The sequence below is a fragment of the Gopherus flavomarginatus genome, chromosome 21 (genome assembly GCF_025201925.1).
Source record: "Gopherus flavomarginatus isolate rGopFla2 chromosome 21, rGopFla2.mat.asm, whole genome shotgun sequence".
Taxonomy (NCBI): domain Eukaryota; kingdom Metazoa; phylum Chordata; order Testudines; family Testudinidae; genus Gopherus; species Gopherus flavomarginatus.
Genome location: NC_066637.1, coordinates 12,454,699 through 12,476,760, shown reverse-complemented (window position 1 = coordinate 12,476,760; position 22,062 = coordinate 12,454,699). Strand labels below are relative to the sequence as shown.

The 22,062-nt window shown below is 49.9% G+C and overlaps 1 protein-coding gene across 3 annotated transcripts; it reads right to left on the bottom strand.

Annotated features, from left to right (window-relative positions):
* Window positions 1-1,569: 1,569 nt before the first annotated feature.
* On the bottom strand, window positions 1,570-21,068 carry DRAXIN (dorsal inhibitory axon guidance protein). Of its 3 annotated transcripts, none has more exons than XM_050931882.1 (7): window positions 21,055-21,068; window positions 10,069-10,550; window positions 7,807-7,994; window positions 6,953-7,064; window positions 5,739-5,828; window positions 5,325-5,414; window positions 1,570-3,360 (listed from the first exon to the last, which is right to left on the bottom strand). In XM_050931882.1, exons 2-7 carry the CDS (start codon window positions 10,526-10,528, stop codon window positions 3,248-3,250), a joined length of 1,053 nt encoding a protein of 350 aa, XP_050787839.1. In that variant the 5' UTR covers window positions 10,529-10,550; window positions 21,055-21,068; the 3' UTR covers window positions 1,570-3,247. The 3 variants fall into 3 exon arrangements, with proteins under 3 accessions (XP_050787839.1, XP_050787837.1, XP_050787838.1); XM_050931880.1 differs by lacking the exon at window positions 21,055-21,068 and adding an exon at window positions 20,192-20,744; XM_050931881.1 differs by lacking the exon at window positions 21,055-21,068 and adding an exon at window positions 20,573-20,744.
* Between the last annotated feature and the right edge of the window lie 994 nt (window positions 21,069-22,062).

Genomic DNA, 22,062 nt, shown 5'->3' with positions numbered 1-22,062 from the left:
GCCAGATCGAAGAACTCTGCAACTGACCGATCAGCTAAGAACTTTTGCCTTTAAACTCCAGTTATTGGCATAACATTGGCAGTGCCACCCTTTATTATGAAGCCGGCCTGTCAGAGAGGCTACGCTTCTCCTGCTCTCTGTGCTAGCTAATTGCAGTCCTCCTGTTGCTTGGAGTTGGACCCAAATTCACATGCTTTAGTCCTAAGTCTTGGACAGAAGTCATACTACAATGCAGCTACTGCCTACCCAAACTGTGGGTTTTGTCTTAAGGGTTCCTTCACAAATTCCTCCCTCAGAATCTCTTTTGGCAGTGACGGCGCGCTTGCGTCCAATTTCTTATTATATACACAGCTTTATAAATTTGTCGTTATTGGGCCTTCAGTCTGACTTCACGCTGTGGAGTGGGAACTGTTGCGTGTGCGCTTCCAAATTTTCCTATAACAGTGCACGGCAACATTACACAAGAAGTTAGGGCAGAAAATGGAGACCAACATGTCCCGATAAAACAGCAGAGGGAAGTTAGAGAGGTAGAATATAATTATTCAAACTGGAATCTGACCAGACCGCCAGGGGTAATACCCTCACTCCTGCAAAAAGGGCTGAGATCTTGAGTTTACTTCCAAAAGACATAACCTCAAGCAACACAGAACCTTTTCATGCCACACTGGGTGAGTGACCATATTTCCCAAAGAAGAACAGGACACCCCCAACCAATTGCCTGAGCCCTCCCCCCACAAGACTGTTGCCCATGGCTAGAACCCTTAGGGGGGCCCTCATGAGGCTGTCCCCCTGCCCCCTGCCCCAAGCTGGACTGCTGCCTCCCCTCCCCAGCTTTGCCTCCCCCGCTGCGGGGGCGGGGAGCCTGACATCTCTGCTTGCCCCACACGCTCCTCCACACTGCACCCCGCTTTTTTGACAAAAGTGGGCATTTGTCCCATTGCTCTTGCCAACGCAGCAAGAGCAAACGGGACAAACGTCTCCTTTTGGGAAAAAAAAAGTTGGGCCGGCAGGGACAGAGTTTTAAAAAGGGACTGCCCCGGGATGTACGGTCACCCTTCTGACTCAGCACTGACTCAGAGAGAATGATAGTGTCTAACCACCACCACTTATCACACAATGAAGTTAGCCTGTGCAACTCATTCCCACAAGATATTATGGAGATCAAGAACTTAGCAGGATTAAAAAAGGACGGGACATGTATATGCCTAACAAGCATATCCAGAGTTATAATGGCAAGAACAACAAAACGAATATTAGAAGGACTATAAGCCCTCACACTTCAGAGCATAAGACAGCCTCCAGCTATTGGGAGTTGGGAAGAACCCTCTGTCTGCGGGCAGGTTATTCCATAGGTGCCTAGTGCCAGGTTGTTTTCCAATCTTCTGAAGCAGCTGATGTTGGAGATGGTATACTGGACTGGATGGAGTCCCAGAGTGGGGCAATTCCTATGCATTATTGTCCGAAGTACCTAGGTGTTCCTCAGAGGTCACGGACCTAGCCTCACACAGGCTCTCTGATGGGCTCCTGTCCCAGGGATGGAGGTAGGCAAGGAAGCAGAAAGAGTGGGGCAAAGGATAACTATCGTCTCTTTATTTACATTGCAACCAAATGCACATGCAACACGTCACAGGATGTACTACAAGGTAACAGCCCTCCCCCACCTTCCATCATCAGAAACTTTATTGTCTGTTCTCTAGGAAAACTGCATTTCCCCAGAAAACTAAAAATAATCATTAAAAAACCCACACTCCAAAGGAGAACCAAATGAGTGAGAGCTGCAGGCCGGGACATTTAGCTTCAGCCCATCCCAACCAGCTTGTCCTCCATGGGAGAGAGAGGAAGGGATGGGGAAGGGACAGGCTCAGGAACTCAGAGTCTACAAACTGCAGTGGGAACTAAAACAGGGCATGGCCTTGTGGCTAGGTGAGCCTTGTTCCAGCCTTGGCTGCTGGTTGAAGAAAAGCAAAATCAGCATCTGCGCCTGTCCCAATGTCCCAATGTGCTGACCCCAGGGACAGACCCTCTGGCTAACTGCACCAGCCCTCAATCGAGTCCTCTTGCCAAGAGTCCCATCATAGATCTGCCTGGTCACTCAGATCAGATTGCGGGCTGAGCTGCTGGTCCTCCGAAAGGGAGCGTGCTGGCTGGCGCCCCCTGCCAACAGCACAGTGCACCAGAGGGTCTGAAAAGTGGGTCACCAACATGAATGAACTGAAGGAGGGAGGGAGACATCTCCATTGTACAGAAGAGGAAACAGAGGCACAGAGCAGTAGAGTGACTCACCCTGGCCCCACAGCGAGTCTCTGGCAAAGCAAGAGCAGAACTAAGATCCAGTGACTCATCACCTACACATGTAGGGCCAGATCCTCAGGTGGTGTAAAATGGGCCCAACTCCCTTGAAGTCAATGGGGCAGCAGCCACGTACACCAGCTGAGGTTCAGATTCTTATCTTCCAAATTACCCCACGCAGACACTGAGGTGTGAGTTCTGGACAGAGTCACCAGTGAAGGCAGCTGTTTGTCTAGTGTGTGGTGCGGGCTATCACTAAAGCACTGCTTAGCCGTGCATCACTGCCCCACAATCCTAGGTACAGAAGAAAGAATCCGACTGGCTGTGGGCGATGAGCCACAGGGAAAGCAAGAATTTCAGGTCTGCAGAGAATGGGCATGTCCCATGCAATGGTCCGGTTTGGGGTATCCAATTTCCTGGTTATCTTCTCTGATCTCTCATATAGGTTTCAAGCAGGCGAGAACAAGGACACCCGCCCATCTGTCCCAGAACCCAGGATTCCTAGGGGAGCTCTTCCCAGTCTTCTCACAAGAAATAACCAAGGCAAAAGACTTAAGCCCTGGCTTCCATTCGACCTAAAGGAGGCAACTTTAGCTGCAGTGAGAAGAGAGCCTTGAATTCTCTTTCCCTCTCAGCAGAGAGGATATAAGGCCCCTTTCCCCTGTTTCAGAGGTTCTCAACTCAAGGGTTATGAACTGGTGTCAGAGGGTCCCAATCACTCTGCTAGATGGGAGAGGGGGGTCCCAGCAAGATGGAAGAGATTGGGGGTGGTCCTTGGATAGAAAAGGTGGAGAAAAATTACCCTCATCTCATCACCAGAATCAGTCTTGTTGGGGCCCTGCCCGGTTAGAGCCTGCAGCTTCAATCATTTGGTAGATATTTTCCCACCCCTCCCCACTGCTAGTTATAAATAACTCGTCCCTGGCCCTCCAGGCTGGAAATGAATCTCTTCCCCCTTCTACACGTTAATGAACGATCCCTGATCACCGCTAGCTGACTCTGGCTCCACACAACGCCCTTTCCTCCGGGTCACTCTTCGGTTCCGGTGAAATTTGGCGTAGCAACGTAGCCCTGCACAGAAGACACAGATGATGAGTGTGAGATGGTCTAACTGCTCTGGGGAGTAATCTGGGTGTGCGTGTGCGCACTCACACACACACGGAATTGTACTGGAGTCTGCATGTGTGCTGGTGAATAGAGCTTTCAAGGAATTAGGCTGGTCCTCATCTTACAGTAGGAGAAGCAGAGGCAAGCTCAGCAGTGAGGACATGTGACTCATGGTGACACACAGAGTCAATGGCAGAACCCACCACAACGGGGACTGTCCCATGAACGCTGGGTGAGCCATTTGGACCAGAATGGCAGAGAAGTCCCATCACCTGTGTTGGACCATGCAGGGCTTATTGTTTTCTTGTCTCTTGTATTAGAGGCTATTTAGCTCACTGCTCAAAGGTGACGTCTGTTCATTTATCGCTGCGATCTCATTGGTGCGGACAGTGCGTTTCACAGGCACTTCAGAAATTCCACTGACAATAATAAGGACAATCCATAGGAAGTTTTGCTTGGTCTCCCCTGATTACTTCCTATTACTGTCTAAGCGATCCTGCCACTGGGAAATTACAGTAATGTGTGGCTATGAGAGCAGCAACAGTCGGGGAGCTCCCCTTGCTACCTTCTCTCTCTCAAACTTCACGAGAGGAGGCAGAAGCGTCTGACAGCGGTGACTGAAGGCCCGATCCAAAGCCCACGGAAGTCCAGAGGAGTCTTTCCATTGACTTCTATGGGGTTTGGATCAGGTCCTCAAGTGTAGGGAACATGTGATGCTGGTAGATGTAGCCTTTGGTGAAGAAGTAATATATGTATACTAGGAAAGCAGCCTCTGTTTTAAAAAGATACCAATGAACAGCCTTCCTAAGGAGGGTGTTTCACTCTGGGAATTTGCCCCGGTAATTCATCTGGTGCTGGGACTTGGCACATTTGTTTTTTGGTGTCTCTTCTTAGTTAGCCTAAGGTTGGGGAATCATGGGAAGTATTTAGAACGTTGGGCCAGCTAGTAGAAATCCAGTTAGCTCCACTGAGGACAACGATGTACGGCTGGCCCTTGGTATTGCTGGAAGGCGCTGCATGGACAGCCCTGGAGACAAGAGCTCTCTTTTGCTCCACAGAGCAGGGACTGCACAGGCTGGGCAATGCAAGCTTCCCCTAGAGAGAGACCCTTTCAGGGGTGAGAGGAGGCTTCAGTCTCCCTGGCTTCTGCAATGAGACAGCCAACAAAATTGCCTTTGAGGGATGGATTTTATGATGTGGGCAGTTGTTCACTGGACCGATGTCACAGGTCACTGAGCAGATGGCATTTGGATTTGGATACCACTGCTCTGAGCTGCATTCAGACCTGTCTACCAAGAGGGGAAAGGTTCTGCATTTCATTACCAATGCCCCCGCGCCATTCAGTTCCCCCATAAGAAAAACACACATGATCAGAGCTTCACTCGACTCTAAATTTATCCTACCACCGTATCTCATGGGATATCAATATACGATAAGGAATGCATACTTGTCATTAACTTAAGTAGCCTAAACATGAAACAGAGCTTGGGGCAGCCCCACTGGGATTTCCATAGGAGCATCTTCCTCAGGCCAATCTATCACAGCATCATGTTTGAATAAGGTCCTGGGTCTAGAACATCCTGCTACAATGTACACCTCTGAGAAAAATCTACCTAGAAAGTATATAGCACAGTGCATTTTCAAAGCCCCTTACAGCCATTAATGGATTATTGCTCACACTCCTCTGCTGAGACTGGTATGGAGGGATTAATTTCCCTACTTTGCAGGTGAGGAAATAGTGAGATTAAATGACTTGACCATTGACATGCAGTAAATTAATGGCAGAGACAAGATTAGAACTCGGGGTCCCAGCTCTCAAACTGCTAGACCACATTGCCCCTCTATAATCTCTGTAGCCAGCCACTGAACCAGCGATAAGAAGAAAACAAGGACTTGGGGGTCTCTCACCAGCGACGGGCTGAACTCACCTTGAGTGCACATGCAGTCGTCATAACATTTGTTATTAAGGCCCCGATTATGCGGTTTGCAGAGGTGCTCACGCAAGTCACAGCAGGATCCTGCCAACACAGCGAGTGAGCCATCAAGAGATGGTCAAAAGGAAAGAAAATGCAGTTGAATTATCTCCCCACTGGCACCTGCCTGGAGCAGGAAGTCCTCCAGGTCACAGCCCCAGCGCATTGTCAGAACATGGATGTTCACAGCAGGCTCCACATTCACCTCAGCACCCCACTCATTTCTCAAAATAAGGATAAGTTACAGGGGGATGTCACCCCTCCCTCCCCCGACCCCAGCCCCAGAATCCAGGCCTGAATTCCAAACACTCCAGAGTCTGCAACCAACTCTGCAATGAATGAATTTGTTTTTATGAGGCTGGTGCTCACCTGGGAGGCAGTCAAGGTGATGGTCACATGGTTCTCCTTCAGCTGCCATGGTTTCATTCCCACTGCTGGGGCTCTTACTACGGTGTTTCTCTAGGGAGAAGAGCAAATAGCTGATGGAATTCAATGGGGCAGTATGTTTTCCAGCAGCCTGAACCTTCCTGCGGCCTGGTATGGAGGGATTAATTTCCTTACTTTGAGGGGTCCTGGCTCTCAAACTGCTAGACCAGACTAGAAGTAGCAGCATTTCTTTAGCAGGTGCTAAGCTACTTTGACCTTCTCCCATGTTCCCTCTCACTAGTCCAAATGACCAGCACTCCCACTGCTCAAGGGGAACAGAAGGTCTTTGAAAGCTTCCGAGATCAGCACTCCTTCCTAGAGGTAGGCCCAGGATTAAACCATCCCTAGATCCAAAGAGCCTCAAACTTTAGAGAAGTTCTGATCTGGATCCAAACTTCTACAGTTCAAGTCTCATCTCTGCTCCTCACAGGCTTCGTTGCTTATTGGAATCTCCCTCAGCCTGAACCTAATCCAAACCACATCTTCTGGACCAGCTCAGGGCAAATTGCTCCAGAACACGAAATACAAGTGGATAGAAGAAGGGTTTAGTGGGAGTCAAAAGAATCAGCCCCAGCTAATGGAGATAGTTCTAAAAACAATACTTTCCATAGCTAGATTCGTGGATTAGCTCTTGAAAAATGATGACAAATTCCTTAGCCGTTGACACTAACACTGTTCTCTTTCCAGCTGAACTTGACAATACCAGATAAATCACTTGATACTGCAGAGATGTGGTTTGCTCAATACCGAAGCCGCGGGACCAGCGGACCCTCCACAGGCAAGCCGCTGAAGGTAGCCTTCCTGACGCCCTTGCGGCGCCGGCAGAGCATCCCCCGCGGCTTGCCGCCCCAAGCACGCGCTTGGCGTGCTTGGGCCTGGAGCTGCCCCTGGGTATTTGCATGGAAGCTTATAAAGCTAAAATGAGCATCCTCATCTTGACAAGCACAGAGTCTGGGTACAGCCATGGCAGGGGTGTGTTAGATATAATCAACTGCACAATCTAACCAATGCAATAAGACAACTTAAGCTTTTTGGCTGTCTCTCCTACTCCTTCCTTCACCCCCAATTCTATCCTCCAGTTTCCTGGATAGCTGGGACCGCCAAGCCTTAGAGAGATGGTGGAGGGTACAAGTAGCAATAGTGGGTCCCATGGATACCTTTCCTCTTGGCAGATGGCCACATTTCTGGCTTGAGGTCTTCATAATCTGTCCAATCAAACAGAGCCATATCCAGGGTGGGCATCACGTCCCCATCTTGCCTGACACGGGCCTGCAGATGACAAGAAGCAAGGCAGTAAGTAGTATGCCCTTCTGTAGGGCCCTGCAGGCAAATTTCAGCAGGTACTTTAAGGACACTAACTCCCCAGAAGTGGGGATTTTTACTCCCATTTCACAGATTGTTCAGCATCGGCTTCACTGTTCCCATTGAAGCCAAGGATAAAACTCCTGGAGACCTCAACAGGAGCAGTTAGGTCAATGCTGCTTACTTCTGAAAATCCTACCCTGTGGCTATAAAGCAAGTCAGTGGCAGAGCCCAGGACGAGGACTCATGAGTTCCTGGCTTCCAGGTGCATCCTGGTCCACTGGGACATGCTGGAGATGTCTCAATCAAAGGAGGTGATCTTCCTGAGTGAGGAGATGCTCTGGTTGTCTCTGAGGAACTTTTTAGGAGAGCTTTTGCGTCAGACAATACACCTGGAAAGTGGATGCCTGAAAGGGGCAGGAGGGCATTGTAGCTCACGGGGAAGTTTTGGGGTCTCACACTGGGTGGAGAGAAGGTGTTTTTCAGTAGAGAGCTGATCACTGTAGGGGAGATGGTGACACCAAGCAGCTACCTGTTTCCTCTCCCAGGACTCTGCTGTCTCCAGGTGGGGATAGCCAGCCATCAGCCTCCATACCACCATTGAGCTTGACTTAGGACAGCCGAGCACTTAACTCCCTCAGGTCACTTTGAAAATTCCAGCAAGCGGCAGTGGTGGAGATTCCAGTGCGTTTAACAGATGCACCTTTACCTGGGGCTGAAGGGATGCGGCTGGAAGAGCTGGTGGTTCCTCAGTAGAAGCTGCTGTCTCCAGCGTGGTGAAGAGGAGCACCGTGGGAGCCAGACCTGTGAATTCCTCCACCTGCAGGTTTTGAAACTGCCCCTCAAAGTTTTCAGGCTTCTTATACAGCGAGCTTGGAACGGGGTCAGGGCCTTTGCCTACAGAAGGTGACAAGGACAACAACTTCATCTTCCTCATCCCTTTCCTTGCTGGGGCAACCGAATTTCCCCTGGGGATAGTTACACCGCAACACCACCTGCAGCCTTTGAATCTGGAGCCGGACATCAGATGCACTTGGACCTTAAGGTGTGTGGGTGGGGGAAGCAGTTCAAATCCATCTCATTCCAAATCCATCTCTCCCAGGGAAAGTTCCGAAGGGGCTGACACAGACTTTTATTGATTATTAATAATAATTATTATTATTATTAATCTGCATTGTGGAAGTGCCAACCCAGCAGCCGATGGTGCTTGGTGCTGTTCAAACAGAACAAAATAATCTCTGCCCCGAAAAGCTTATCTGGGAATGCCATAGAAAAACAGGGCATGGCCACTGATTTAAAACTATATTGTGGGATTCAGCCAATGCTTGCTGGAGTCAATAGAAGTAGAGTATGGCTGAGTGCTTTTTGAGTAACCCACCCTTAATTGGTAAGCTGTAACTCTTTAATTTAAATCAGGTTGAAACCAATATAGTTATGCCACCACAAACCACTGTGTGCACACACTTATTTCAGTTTGAGAGGAGTTTATTTTGGTTCCGTGTACATCTGTTCCTAGTTGACTGTTTAAGATAAACTGAAGTAAGAGCGTCCACACAGCCCTTTGTACTAGTTTAACTAAATCAGTTTAAATTTACACCTTAAGCTAAATTTATGTCTACACAGGAAGATTGCAACAATCTGGGAAGATTGCAACAGTCTGCCTGAAACCAGCAGTAGCGTTCTTTGTTCTTCCCCCTGTAGACCTTGTGTGAAGCAGTCAGTCCCATAAGAAAGCAACCAAGGGCTCTTTATTTTAGGGAGGGAAGAAAGAGATTGAGGTGAGCCCTGGGAAATATCGGAGGCCAAATTCTCAGTTGGTGTAAATTGGCATAGCTGCATTAGCGCTAATAGAGCTATGCTGATTTACACCAGCTGAGTAACTGGCCCCCAGAGTCATGCATATACACAGTTTGAACTGGGAAGCAAAGCAGCCCCCTTGTTAAACTGAAGCAACTTTTTAATTCTGTTAGTGTAATTTGGCACCTGCAAAATTTACATGTTTCACACAACTTTGCTAAATTGACTTGACTGAAAATCGTGAGAATTCAAGTTTTGATGCAAAATAAATAAATAAATAAAAATAATGTGGATGAAAATTGTTTTATGTATGTATGTATGTATGTATTAATTTCCAATTCTGGTAATGTTCCAAGGTCAAGATTGGAAGTTTTGAACATTGCTGAAATGTGTTTGTAAACTGAACCAGTTGAGGAAAAGAAACAACAATAAAACCCCCAAAGAAAGCCAAAACAACCCAACCCTCATGAAATTTCAGGGTTTCCTTCCTTCCCAAAATCAGATCACTTTTACAAAACAGCAATGAATTGTGACAACCTGAGATTTCAACATTTTCATGTGCATATTTTGTACATATGCCCACCCACCGGATCACACCAGCCACACACACTGCCCCCAAACACCCTCCCATGCTCCTCTACACCTCTGCACACACACACTGTTCACTCCCAATCACCCTCCTCCCTCACCCCCAGAACCCCGACACACTGCCCTTCCCTAACCACCTTCCCCCATACACACTGCCCTTCCCTCCCACACTGTCCCTCCCCAGCCACATTCCCCCTCACAAACACACTGCCCCTCCCCACCACACACTGCCACTCCCCCCCACACTGCCCCTCCCCGCCACACACTACCCTTTCCCCCCACACTGCTCCTCCTTAGCCACCTTCCCCTCACACATTGCCACTCCCCCCCACACTGCCCCTCCCCAGTCACCTTTCCCCCCATACTGTCCCTGCCACACACACACTGCCCCTCCCCAGCCACCTTTCCCCCACACTGCCCCTCCCGCCACACTGCCCCTCCTCAGCCACTGTCTCCCCTCCACACTGACCCCCCTCAAGACACCTTCTGCACACACACTTCCCCCCCCACACACACACACATACACTTTGCCCTCTGAAGTGGCCAGGAGACCTTGGTCCCTTTGAGTCCCTTAGGGTTCTGCTACCTCTGTGTTGTTTCAGCCTTTCCCTGCGGCTGTGCCGCCGGTGCTCCCGGTTCTGCTTCTTCCCCCTCTCCGACCCCGGGGACTGGTTCTCTCTCTCAGGATATGGGAACTCAAAGCCCAGAAACACGTCCTTCTGCTGCTTCAGGGCAGCGGGCCGCTGGATTGCTCCCTGGTCGTCCCCCGCTGGAGTCCCACTTGCCAGCCTGAGGGCCTCCTCTCTAGACACCTGCCCTCTGGAAGTCATGCCATGGGCCCTGTCCTTCTTGGCTCCACCATGCCTGCGGTGGTGCCCTGCTCTGGGCTGATGCTGCCACAGCTCCTCATTTTGAAGGTTGTTGTTATTCTCTGGGATGTTTTTGTCCTGGGTGCCAGAGTCCAGGGAGCCCACTGAGCAGATGTCAGAGAGAACCAGGACACAGAAGAAAAAGAAACGGGACAAGGAGCAGGAGGAAGATGCCATAATCCTGGACGCCTTGCCGCACCTGAGGTAAACATATAATCAACATCAAGCTCATCAAAGAATCCAGGCCTTGTAGAGCCCACAAACCCCCCTGCACCATACCAGGATTGAGATCAGCCCTTTAAACACGTCACGCTCACTGGTCCCACAGCTACACTCCAGCCTTGTGGGACTGTGTTTTTATCCCTTAATAGCACCACTCCGGATGTTCTTGTTAGCCATATAAAAGTCTCATCCTGATCTGAATCCTGCTAGGCTCCTGGCCTCCATGATATCATGTGGCAATGAGTTCCACAGGCCAACCGAGCATTATGCAAAATAAAATAATAATAATAATAATAATAATAATAATAAAAGCCTCTCCTTTTATCAGTTTGAAATCTTCTGCCTTTCAGTTTCATTGAATATGGCTTTAACCTGAGGCTCTCAACATGCTTTACAAAGACTGCCAAGTATTGTGATCCCCTTTTGAGGAACAGGGGAGACACCAAGAAATTAAGTGCTTTGGTCAACATCACCAACTGGCAGAGCTGGGAACAGAATCCAGGTGCTCTGACGCTCACTCCTGCCCTCTGTGCCACACTGCTGACTTAAGAGGGTGAGCAGCACTGCAGAAGGAGAGTGGCCAGAAGGCAGTATCATCACATGCTGAATTTACTCACCCCGTCCCATGTCTCCTCCTAGCAATGAGAATGCAATCCTTGCAGATCCTGCATTTAGCAAAACCTTGCATCAAGGAAAACAGCCAAAGGAAAGACATAGTTCGATAAATGAGCCTGTTACGTGTACCTGCAGTTGCGTCTGCGATACAAAGAGTCTCCTGTCTGTGGAATGCTGACTCAACATGAATAAGGGGTGCGTTTGAGAACCAGTGAGTAAAGGGGACATTCCAGGCTAGGGCCCCTGGGCTAGCACCTCAGCTGGCATAAATGGGCAGTTTCTTTGATTTCAGTCAAACTGAGCGTCGGCCCATGTCTAACCAAACCTCACCAGCTAGGAAGAGCCCTGACCTCTAGGGGAAGTTGGAGTCCAGAACCCACGTTGGCAGCTTAGCCCCACCTCTCATCTCTTGGGACGCCAGAGGTCAATGACTATAACATGCAGGCAGGGCCAAGGAGCGCAGCAAACGAGGAGGGTCCTTGAGACTGGATGCACATGGAGAGCAGGGGGAGGCCTGGACTGAAGCAGTATGGAGTGGGAGGCAGGCCAAGATTCAGGACTGAATGTGAACACAGCGTGAAGAGGCTCAAGGCTGGCAATGAATGAGTCCCTCCTCCTATTCCAGCCTTGGTTACAGCAGCATGTGGAAGGCCTGCAGGGGAGGAGAGGTTCCAGTTTAATGTGCAAATGAAGGTCATTAATCAAGGCTGATGCCTCCCTTTGATTTCTGACTAGCCCCCCACCTTTCCCTTTTACCTCCTGCCAGCTGAGTATGTAGAGATGGGATCCTGGCTCCTATGGGCAATGGTGGGGCAGCCCAGCGCCAGCTGCCATGCTGGAGCTGCCTGCCAGGCAGGTGGGCATTCTGGGCCTCCTCCCGGCTGGCTTGCTTGAAATGAAAACGTCAGAACTGGAAGCAGCCGATGGCCTTGCAGGGCAGATGATTGGCTTGGGGCTGGGCTGCACCAGGGAAGCTAAAGCAAAGCAGGGTCTGAGTAAACCCTGGAAGGGTTCCTTTGAAGGGTAGCCAGGCGGCAGACGAATGCTTCCAGTCACCTCTGTTGGACGGCCAAGGGTGGGAGGGCTGTCTCATGTGCCGAATAGGGGATTGGGACTGGAATTCTGAGCTGCTGTTCTTGGGTTCCGTTCCCTGCTCTGCCACCCTGTGGCCTTGGACAAGTCACTTCACCACTCCTTGCCTCAGTTTCCCCATCTGTGAAATGGGGTTACTGGTGTCAGGCGGCTTGTTAGGTCAGTAAAACCATCTGAGATCCTTAGATGGAATGGTGAGGGCAAAATAATATTATTTACTTCTCTTTGTATTCAGATTTCTCACATGGTTTCTTAACTGCTCGAGTTTTTGTTCTCAGACGGGTCTTCAGACCCTCATACAATCAATATATAGACTTCACTGCCCTGATCATACACACCTTCTCTCATCCCTCCCCCCACCCCTCCAAAACCAATCTTTTCCCATTGAGAATACTTCTTAAGCCGTTCTAGTGCACCTATTGCCGTGGGACAGAGGTACCGTTATTAGCATGGCACAGAGGAGGCTGGTCCCCCTGAGTCTGGGCTATACACATTTGGATAGAGCAATGGGAAGCCGAAACCCCAAAGGCAATGACCATCTCTAGAATTTAACTGCAGCTCTTCACCTCCTCTGCTGGGTTAGGCCACAAAAAAACTTCCGGGGCTGACGCTGGTACTGGTGGACTGGGCTTAATATGAGATTGTAACAAAAACTATATCACAGAGGAAGAACTGTGTCTCTTTAGGGGTGCAGAGCTTGGCACACCAAGATCTTTCCTCCCACCAATTCTCTTCACTCCTGATTAATTTCTCCCTGCTCCTAGGACAGTGACCAGATAGCAAATGTGAAAAATCAGGACACTTTTTTCACCGGGGGGGGGGGAGGGGTTGTCTTTTTAAAACAAAGCCACTGATATCAGGTCCTCTGGTCAGCCCAGCTCCCAGTGAGCACCTCCTAAGTACATGCCTGCAATGGCTAAACCTCAGACCACTGCACAGCAGCCATTAATCCTTCAGGTTCCAGGCAGCTTCTATGGATTGTCCGGCTAGAGTCAGCATGACAAGAAAGCAGAGGAAAGGGGAATAACTAGCATCTCCTTTGATGCCAGCCCCACCGCTGCTTCATGAAGCTGACCATAGGAGGCCTGAGATTCTCTTCCACAGTTAAGATGTTTTCCCTGAGTTTCAAACTATGACACAGATTCAGTGTAAATCCGGAGCGTCTCCCCTGAGGTCAGTGAAAGCTCCTCTGCATTCATACCTGCATGACTGAGAGCAGAATCTGGCCCTGAGACAGGATAAAGGAGCCCTGAGCCGATGGGCCAGCTCAGCTTTCTGAGGGTTAGCTCCCAGGAAAGCACGACTGCTGTGTAAGGGAGATTCAGTGTGCGCGTCTTAGGAATCAAACTTTAATTAAACATAAAAGACATGAGTTAAAAGGACTCGCCACATGCCCATTATTTGGTACTGATAGAATCTTTACCATTGGCACATTTTGCTGGGGATTTGTCACCAGCACATGAGGAAGAAAGGGAAGCCCTGGCTGTCAGGAGCAACTGATGTGCTCATAAGAAGGAATTCTTCAGTCCTCTAGTGAAAACCCTGCTTATTTAACCCCAGCATGCTCTGTCACAGCCTTCCTACAGTTACTGCCTGTGGGTCTTTAGAGAGTGGAAGGAGGCAAACCCTTCCATACTTTTCCACTCCCATCAGGAAAAGCCCCCTTCCCTGGAAGTTCAGGCCTAAGCAGTGCTAGTGTAGACAGCACCCGTGCCTTTATTTAGGGCTGCTAATGAACGAGGAAAGCCGCTTGTCTAAGCATTGCTTTGCGAGGCACTGGAATCTCTTATTTGCCAAGGGAGGTCATGCTACAAAATAGCATTTCATTGTGGTTCATGCAAAATCTAGAGTTACAACTTGGAATCCATCTAGCAAAGCATCTGCAGTTCCCGGTCCAAGGCCAGTGAAACAATAAATAGTGTTGAGCAAAAAACAGTATCTCTGTGTCCAGAACATTTTCATCTTGTTTTTTTTAAATTAGAGCAAACCAGTTGGATCTTGGCAACTCTGAATTCTAAGGACTGGGAACAGTGTCTCACCTTCTCATCCACAGGAGAAATGGGAGGGTACCAAGCGGAAGGAACAGCAGGTGCCAAGAGTGGATTAAACAGGCGGTTCTTGCCTGGGCCACACATCACAATCACTAGTGCTGCCACGAGCCCTTTGCTTTCCACTTGAACATTACCCCAGCCACGTGTTCTTCTGGGGACCTGATGCCAAAGAATCAGACGCAGAACCCCCCTGCGGGGCTAAATGCTGCTGTGAACTTAAATGCAGCTCTTCCCCAACTGGAAAAGTGCAGCGCCCAGGCCCTGGCCTTAGGAGCTGCCCTGAGGGCATGATACAGGTTGGAATCTTGCAGGGGCCAGAGGGCTACCTCCACTCTGCACTAGATCTGTGGGCATGGGGAAGAGGGCCCAGGTTTGCAATAATAATGCAGTTAATAAATATGTGATATACAGCTCCTGTCATCAGAGGAGCTAAGAAGTGTTTATGCTGCTGTCCTGCCTGCGTGACTCCAAAGACAACAGCATACATTCGGGCCGCCCTAAGTTAATGGAACCACCGCTCCATTAAAGAGCAACTCCTACAATGCCCCTTGTCAGCATGGGACTCCTCCAGATAGTGCATCCTCTTCTGCATCAGCCAGTCATATGCCCAGATCCGGCTGCTACCTCTACTTCCCAATCCTCTTCCCCTGCACAATCTGCAAGTTCTCCCTTCTCATCTATGGCATCCTTTGCTTTACACACACAAACCCATTCGTTTCTGACACTGGTCTGCATCTTCTCCGGCCTCCTGCTGCTGCTCTTCCCATCAGCAGCCAGTCTGGCTCCTGATCCTCCTCCCTCCAAACCAAGCTCCAGCATAGCCTCTCTCCTGATTGAGCAGAGCACTTGTACCAAGTCCCTTGTGCTGTGCATTTCAGAGACACAGCAGCCAGCATCAGTCTGACACCTCCACTCCCCTCTCTTCATAACAGGATAGATTCTGTGTTCACCTCAGTAGGTGTTAAGTCAGAGTGGAATTTGCCCCTGCAAGGAGATGCCTTCGCCAGCCTGCTCTGAAACAAAGTTGTACATAGTGTAAAGACAAAAGTTCACCTCCTTCCTGGGTTCTGGCTTAATCAACAAAGATTATAAAGTTTCCCCAGGCTTGGCTGCTCCCAGGGTTCCTCCCTCAGTGCTGCTTGGCCCACACCCTAGATCCTCATTCCTCTAGAGAGCCACTCCTGCCTCCCCTATGCAGGCACGGTAATGAGTCACCCCCCTCAGTGTGTCAGCAGGACCCACTTAACATTCCCAGCAGGATCAACACTGCTAACAGAGTGAAGGGTCTCAAGCAAATACTGTTAATGGTCCTAAAACTACCCTCAGTGCAGCTAGGATGGTGTAGGGGATGGTGCAGGGGATTATTAATGGGCTATAGAGCCTTCCAATTCTAAATCACCAGTTTGAATCCAACTTGGGTAAGTAGTGGCTGTTCAGTAGCTTATATAAGACATGAGTTTGTTGGGGCTCAGGCCAGTTCCTAGTGGGCAGATATCTGTAGCACAAAACCCACCAACGTAATGGGCACTAATGTGCTCTGTCATTTGTAGTTGCTACAGAGAAAAACCAGGGACTTACTGTGCCACTGAAATGCAGCCATCTCCTGCCCCCAACTTAAAGGTGGTTCCTCAGGGATAGAGCAAAGACATCAGACCAACACTAAATTCATTCAAATATCTAATAATCCCCCTGCCTCCCACTCCATATCGGGGGGGTGGGGGGGAGCAGGAGCTCTGAGCCCATGAACAAAGAATGTTGAGACTCTTGACAGACAGAGGAAACCAGCTTGTGAGCTCCAGGGCTGAATCAAAATGGATTGAACAGAAACCTGGGCCAGATTTATCCCTGGCTTTAAGGAATTAAATTCGCAGTGGGAGTGCTACAGTGTACAGCTCTCATGGGGCTCCAGACAGAGGAACATAATCTGCAGGGATAGACAAACACACGTGTGTCTCTCATCATCTGTGTGTGTTGTGTGCTCACATGGCAGGACTGATGGCCAATGAATCCCAATCGTCCCTGCCAGGGCTCACAGTAAAGAAGGATCCAGGGGGTGACGAGGTGACGGATGGGCCTGGAGGAGAATAGAATGGGTGAGCTCTGGTCTGGGCTAGCAGACATACAGCGAGTGGGCTGGAGTCAGGAGGATGGCATTGTGCAGATAAATGAGCTTTCTCTTCCCTGCTGGGGCTCTCTCCATCTGTTTTTCTATTTCTGCAGGCAAGTGCTGGGGAACTTCACATGTTTCTCTCCCCTTCACCAGCATCCCTCACTTATATGCACTCATCTCAAACATTGCCACTCCAGATATAGGAAATGCACATGGCCTCATCCCTGGCTTTGAGCATTTCTTGCATATTCCTGTCACCAATTTTGTAAAGAGCTTTCTGTTGGGACAGCTTCCATGCCAGAGCTGCCAGCCCAGGCGTCCTCTTTCAGACCTAGCTCATGCAGACAAAGAAGCACTCTGTTGCTTTCAGGATCCACCTCCTCCTTTTCCGAATGGTCCATGAACTTGCTTCAGCTTTCCTCACTCCCCTCTCTGAGCACCACCCTGCTCCCCCTTCATTTGTCCACCCCTGGGTCCTCCTTGTCCCTGGTCACCAAATTTGCTGAAAAAGCCTTCTTCTCTGCAGCTCCTTTCTCACTCTGTCGTTATTTAACTTGGTGTGGCATTTTACAATTACTGCAAAAGCTGCTACACAAAAGAAAGTCCCAGGGCCAAATTTTGCAATGCCCTAAGTGCTCACGGCTCCCCCTTGGGTTTGCGGGAAATTGAGTTCATTTGTATGAGGGCTGAGTTTGGCCCATATTGTGATTGTGGAAGGGTTGTGACTCTGACACAGGACTGAATGGGCTTTGGGAAAATACACATCTGTCCCATTTCAGGGCCCCCGGCATCTGATTCAGTAACACCTGAAAATCCGCCCCCACCACTGTGCAGCCTCTTGCTAAGCCTAGATGGCAGAGATGGTCGGTCCCTGCTGCCTGACCCATACTGTCTAATGTAAATGCTTTGCACTGCCATGGCCCCTTTCATCCAAGGATCTCAGAGTGCTTTACAGACCTTAGCCACACAATGCACTTGAGAGGCAGCGCCTTAGGATTACCCGTTTTATTAATGGATGGAGAGAAGCACAGAGGGGTAAGACCCACATTTTCAAAAGTGCCATCTAATTCTGAGTATCTCCATTTTTGCATGCTCAACCCAAGACACCTTAAAGGGGCCTGATTCTCCATTGTCCTGCACCCTGGGTTGTCACGAACCCCCATGCAAAGTGAGCGTACAATGCTACCATTCCAAATGGGCAGGGTTTTACATCCATGTCAAGCTCACTTTGCACTGGCAGGAATGACTGCACAAGCTGCAGGCGGTGGCAAAGCAGGCCCCACTGCGGTTGTGATGGCCTCATCCCCTCTGCAAGTCAGGCCCTTGGTGTCTCAAGCGGAGCACTGAAAATCAGTGATCAGTGGAAAACGTTGGCTTTGATGATCAATGGTAGAGCTGGGATGCCCTCCTGTTGAGAAACATAGTGTCACATGCGTAATGCTACTCAAGAAATCCCATCTTCAGCAGCTCACATACAGTGGGAGGTTTGCATGTATACATTTGCCATCAGGTCACCACTTGCTTCCAGGGTTTTACACTTTGGCTCTGAGCGGTGCTGGACACCTTGCAAATCTCTCATCTCCCAAGAGATGGGCCTTGCCTTCCTATTATCTTGAGCCTCAATCCTCAACCTGTACCCTTGGGAATAACTCTTCCTCAAGCTCTATTGACTTCAGTAGCACTATGGCAAGAGGGTTGCAGGGCTGGGCCTCCAATGTCCTAGAAGGTGGAACAGACAGATAGGACACAGTATGGAAATGGAAGAGGGGCACCTGGATGAATATGCAGTACCCTCTGCTCTGCTTTCCCCCTGGAGCTTCACAAAACGGCTGACACAGCCATCATTGGTGAGAGACGTGTGACCTGCTATCAAACGAGGTCTCTTCTTCCCAATAATGAGATTAAAATGGCAATGAGTCTGAGATTAGCATCCACGATACAGTCACTTGCTGTCACCACGGCACTGAAGAATCTCTAATTTCATGCACAAAGCAGAGGGACAAATGGAGGACGATCAATAGGAAAGGACACTGCACACGCCACTGAAAAGCATTCAGCCAACTGATAAAAAACACCCAGTGGAGTTACACCGGGGGGGATTTGACCCAATATGCTTGATCATTTCAAGGGGTGAATTTGTCCCTATGTATCAGCTCACAAAGCAAGATACTGACATTATTCCTTGTGAGATAAGATCTGATTTTAAAAAATCAACATTCACAAGAGAAATGCACAGTTTTATAAAAGGCAAATGTAATGAAAATGCAAACCAATTTCCATCCAAACTCTGTGCTGATGGAAGACTTCACGTGTGAATTGGATGAATGTCACATAAATGCTATATGATGAATTACCAGCTGTAATAAGCCATTAGCTGATGCCAAAATCATTTAATTCAGAATCACAACCCCACTTTCACCAGCAGAAGATGATTAGAGGACAATCAGGGAGCAATTGAGAGAGGTGTGTGCATGTGTTTCTCTGTGAATACAATTATTAGCTTTAAAAAAAAACAAACCAGGAAAATAGAAGCTTTTCATCATGGTAACTTTTCCCAATGGAGCAAGTGCAGGCTGAGGAGACGTCTAGGATCAATGGGACAGTGTGGTTACTCTTAGGTGCAAAAGGAGCTAGACAACTGAATGGAGAAAAACAAATGGTAGAAAGTGCAAACAAGCAAACTCAGGAAGACAACATGAATGGAGAACCAGGATCTTAAAAGCAGCAGAGAGTCCTGTGGCACCTTATAGACCAACAGACATATAGGAGCATGAGCTTTCATGGGTGAATACCCACTTCGTTGGATACATGCATCCGTCGAAGTGGGTATTCACCCACGAAAGCTCATTCTCCAATATGTATTAGTCTATAAGGTGTCACAGGACTCTTTTCTGCTTTTACAGATCCAGACTAACACGGCTACCCCTCTGATACAGGATCTTAAAGTGACCCAGAGCCTCTAATAGTATCCAAAGTGACAAAGATTTAAAGTAGCCGGGAAACAGCAACCGTGTCTGATTCTCAGCATGAATGGAGAAGAGGGCGAGCAGAGATTAATCATAAGGACTCACTGACCCCAGTACTCATGGCCCCATCTCCAAATATCTGTACTAGATCAGATCGCTAGACAGGCCTAATCAGTGGGATGCTCTATAAATATTTCAGGTTATTAAGTCCCCCCACCTTTCTGCCAGGCATTAAGAAACATCACTGGCATCTGTTGTGCAGATGATAGTTAGAAGTGACTGTATCAGGTCTGACTCCGAGGAACCCGCCACAACCGAAATAATGAACCCTGTTGGCAATGGGCCTGCATGTGAAATAAGCAATAAAATAACTAATAAAACCCTGGGAGAGACCAGACTCAGAACAGACAGTGCCTGAGGTGCCTTTGAATGGATTAAACTGCATCCCTACCACAGCCCTTCCCGCAAGCACAGTGACTAATAACAGTGAATAATACAGGAGGGAAGGGGGGGAAATCAGGCATAAGGAGGTAGAACAACTCAAACAATGCACTAATGGGAGGGACCATGTCATAACAATGAAAGTGGAAGGCTGGCTGGCTACCTCCCCCCTAGCTTAGCCATCGCTGGCTAAAAGTGACTTTAGACTGGCACCAACCAGGAACATGGGATCAGCAGCATGAGCCCCCCACTCCCAGTCCGGGGGATTCTAAGCAGGACCATGATGTAAAGGCGTCACCCCCCACCCCTCCCGCACACTTTCCCCAAGAATCAGCAGCTGTACCTGAAATCAGCAAAGGCGAACTGGACCAAAGCTCAGGACTGCAGAGAGTGGCATGGGGGAGCGGGATCTCGAGCTGCCCAGGTGTGTGCAGAGAGTGGCATGGGGGAGCGGGATCTCCAGAGGGGCTGTGAACCCCAGAGGGGGAAGGGATCGGGGCAGCCTAAGGAAGTGGAGGTCTTTGGGCCGCGGCGCAGTCAGGCACCCTCAGCATCTCACAGCTCTCCGCCGGGCTGGGAGGGAGGGATGGGCAGGAAAGGTGTGTGGGCGGGGGAAGGGGGGGCGTCCCGCCAGAGGACGAGAGAACCTGCCCCCTCCCCAGAGAAGAGGGCTAAGCCCAGCTGCAAGGTCAGAGGTGCAGGGAGGGAGAGATCCGCTGCCTACCTGTCTGCAGCTCCTCGGCTCTGGAGTCAGCCCGGACGGCAGAGGCAGCTGGGAGGGCAGGGAGGGGAACCGCCGATCTGCCTGGCGCGGGGGGGGGCTGTCCACACCCGAGAGGAGGAGGAGACAGGGGAGGGCGAGAGGCAGTGGGGGAATGTGCAGAGCCGGCCGAGGAGCTGGGAAGCCCAGGGGAGAGGGGTGGGGGGGATCAGATGGAGCTGCTAGTAATAGAGCTGGGGGGCGGAGGTGTTGCAATAGGAGGAAAGGGAGAGTGCGCGTTCCCGAGCCCAGGCGCGCCCCCGCGGGGCTGCTCCCCCAGCTGGTGGTCCCCAGAGAGAGAAGGAGACAAAGGCAGGAGACAAAGGCGGGAGGGAGCCCCCGGGGGGAGAAGTTAATGCCAGGCTGCGAGAGTGAGAAGGAAAGTTCCCTCCCCCCCTAGTCACAGGAATCAGGTGTGGGGGGAGCTGCACAGCTCCAAGCCTCACCTGCCTGCAGCTGCTGCCGGCCCGGGGCTCCGCTTCCGCCTCCGTTCACACACACCCGCAGCGCTTCAAAGCGGATTGGGGCCCTCTGGAGTCCCGGGGCAGCGAGTGGCGCGGTGACCGCAGGACACAATGAGATCAAGGCTCTGCTCAGCTGGTGGAGCGTCTGCCCGCGTCCGCGAGCCCTGGGCTCAGTCCCCAAAGAGATTAGTCTCCATTGCTGTCAAATGGGATGGAACAAATACTGGGGGGTGGGAGTTGTTAGGTTGTTTGATGATAACCCCCCCCACACGCATCATACTAGAGAGTGGTGTAAAGGTGGGGAAACCTCCCCCCCTCCCCAGCTCCTGATTTGGGGACATCTGTGTTAGCAGGGCAAAGAAAAGATAAAGTCATCAACATCATGTACACGGGTCTCTTCAAGCCAGGACGCACCTGGGGTTTCACTTCCCTGCTTCTCTCACAACAGATTTTTTTAATTCCCAAGAGAGGGTTGGCAGTTCAAATGGTCTCCCCCACATCCTTTCCCTCCTTCCTTTGCCACAGTCTCTATTTCTGGCTGTATTAAAAAAAATCAGTCAATCTTAGTGGCTTGGCATAATTCTTACTGCACTGATCTCTCCTCAGAGATGACGTATGTGTGCACCATGGTATGTACCCACATGTCTCATGTAGGGAATCTACCACAGAGTGTTACTGTTGAACATATAAATGCATCAGAGATGCGAAGGCCTGCTGTCCAACTACAGCATCCTTAACTCGGCCCTCTGGGGCACACACACTATTCCGCAGGGCTCTAAATGTGCCCATTCATGGCCCAATCCTGCCATCCTTCCCGCTGTGCTGAGGCCTTTACTAGAACATGGGGGCTCTGTGGAGCTCATGTAAACCCTGGTCCTGCCCATTCATTCATGAATATTCCTTACTCAGGGAAGCAATCTCGCTGACTTCTTCACAACTACTCACAGGAGTTAAGGTAGCTGAGCAGTGCCACAAAGGAAAGTGCACCTG

Excerpts from the sequence above, each read along its gene's own strand:
- DRAXIN (XM_050931882.1), bottom strand. The coding sequence starts at position 10,528 with ATGGCATCTTCCTCCTGCTCCTTGTCCCGTTTCTTTTTCTTCTGTGTC. Across the intron at positions 5,829-6,952 it reads GCCATCTGCCAAGAGGAAAG|AGAAACACCGTAGTAAGAGC; the intron begins GTATCCATGGGA and ends TCTTCTCCCTAG. Across the intron at positions 5,415-5,738 it reads TCACCTTGACTGCCTCCCAG|GATCCTGCTGTGACTTGCGT; the intron begins GTGAGCACCAGC and ends CTGTGTTGGCAG.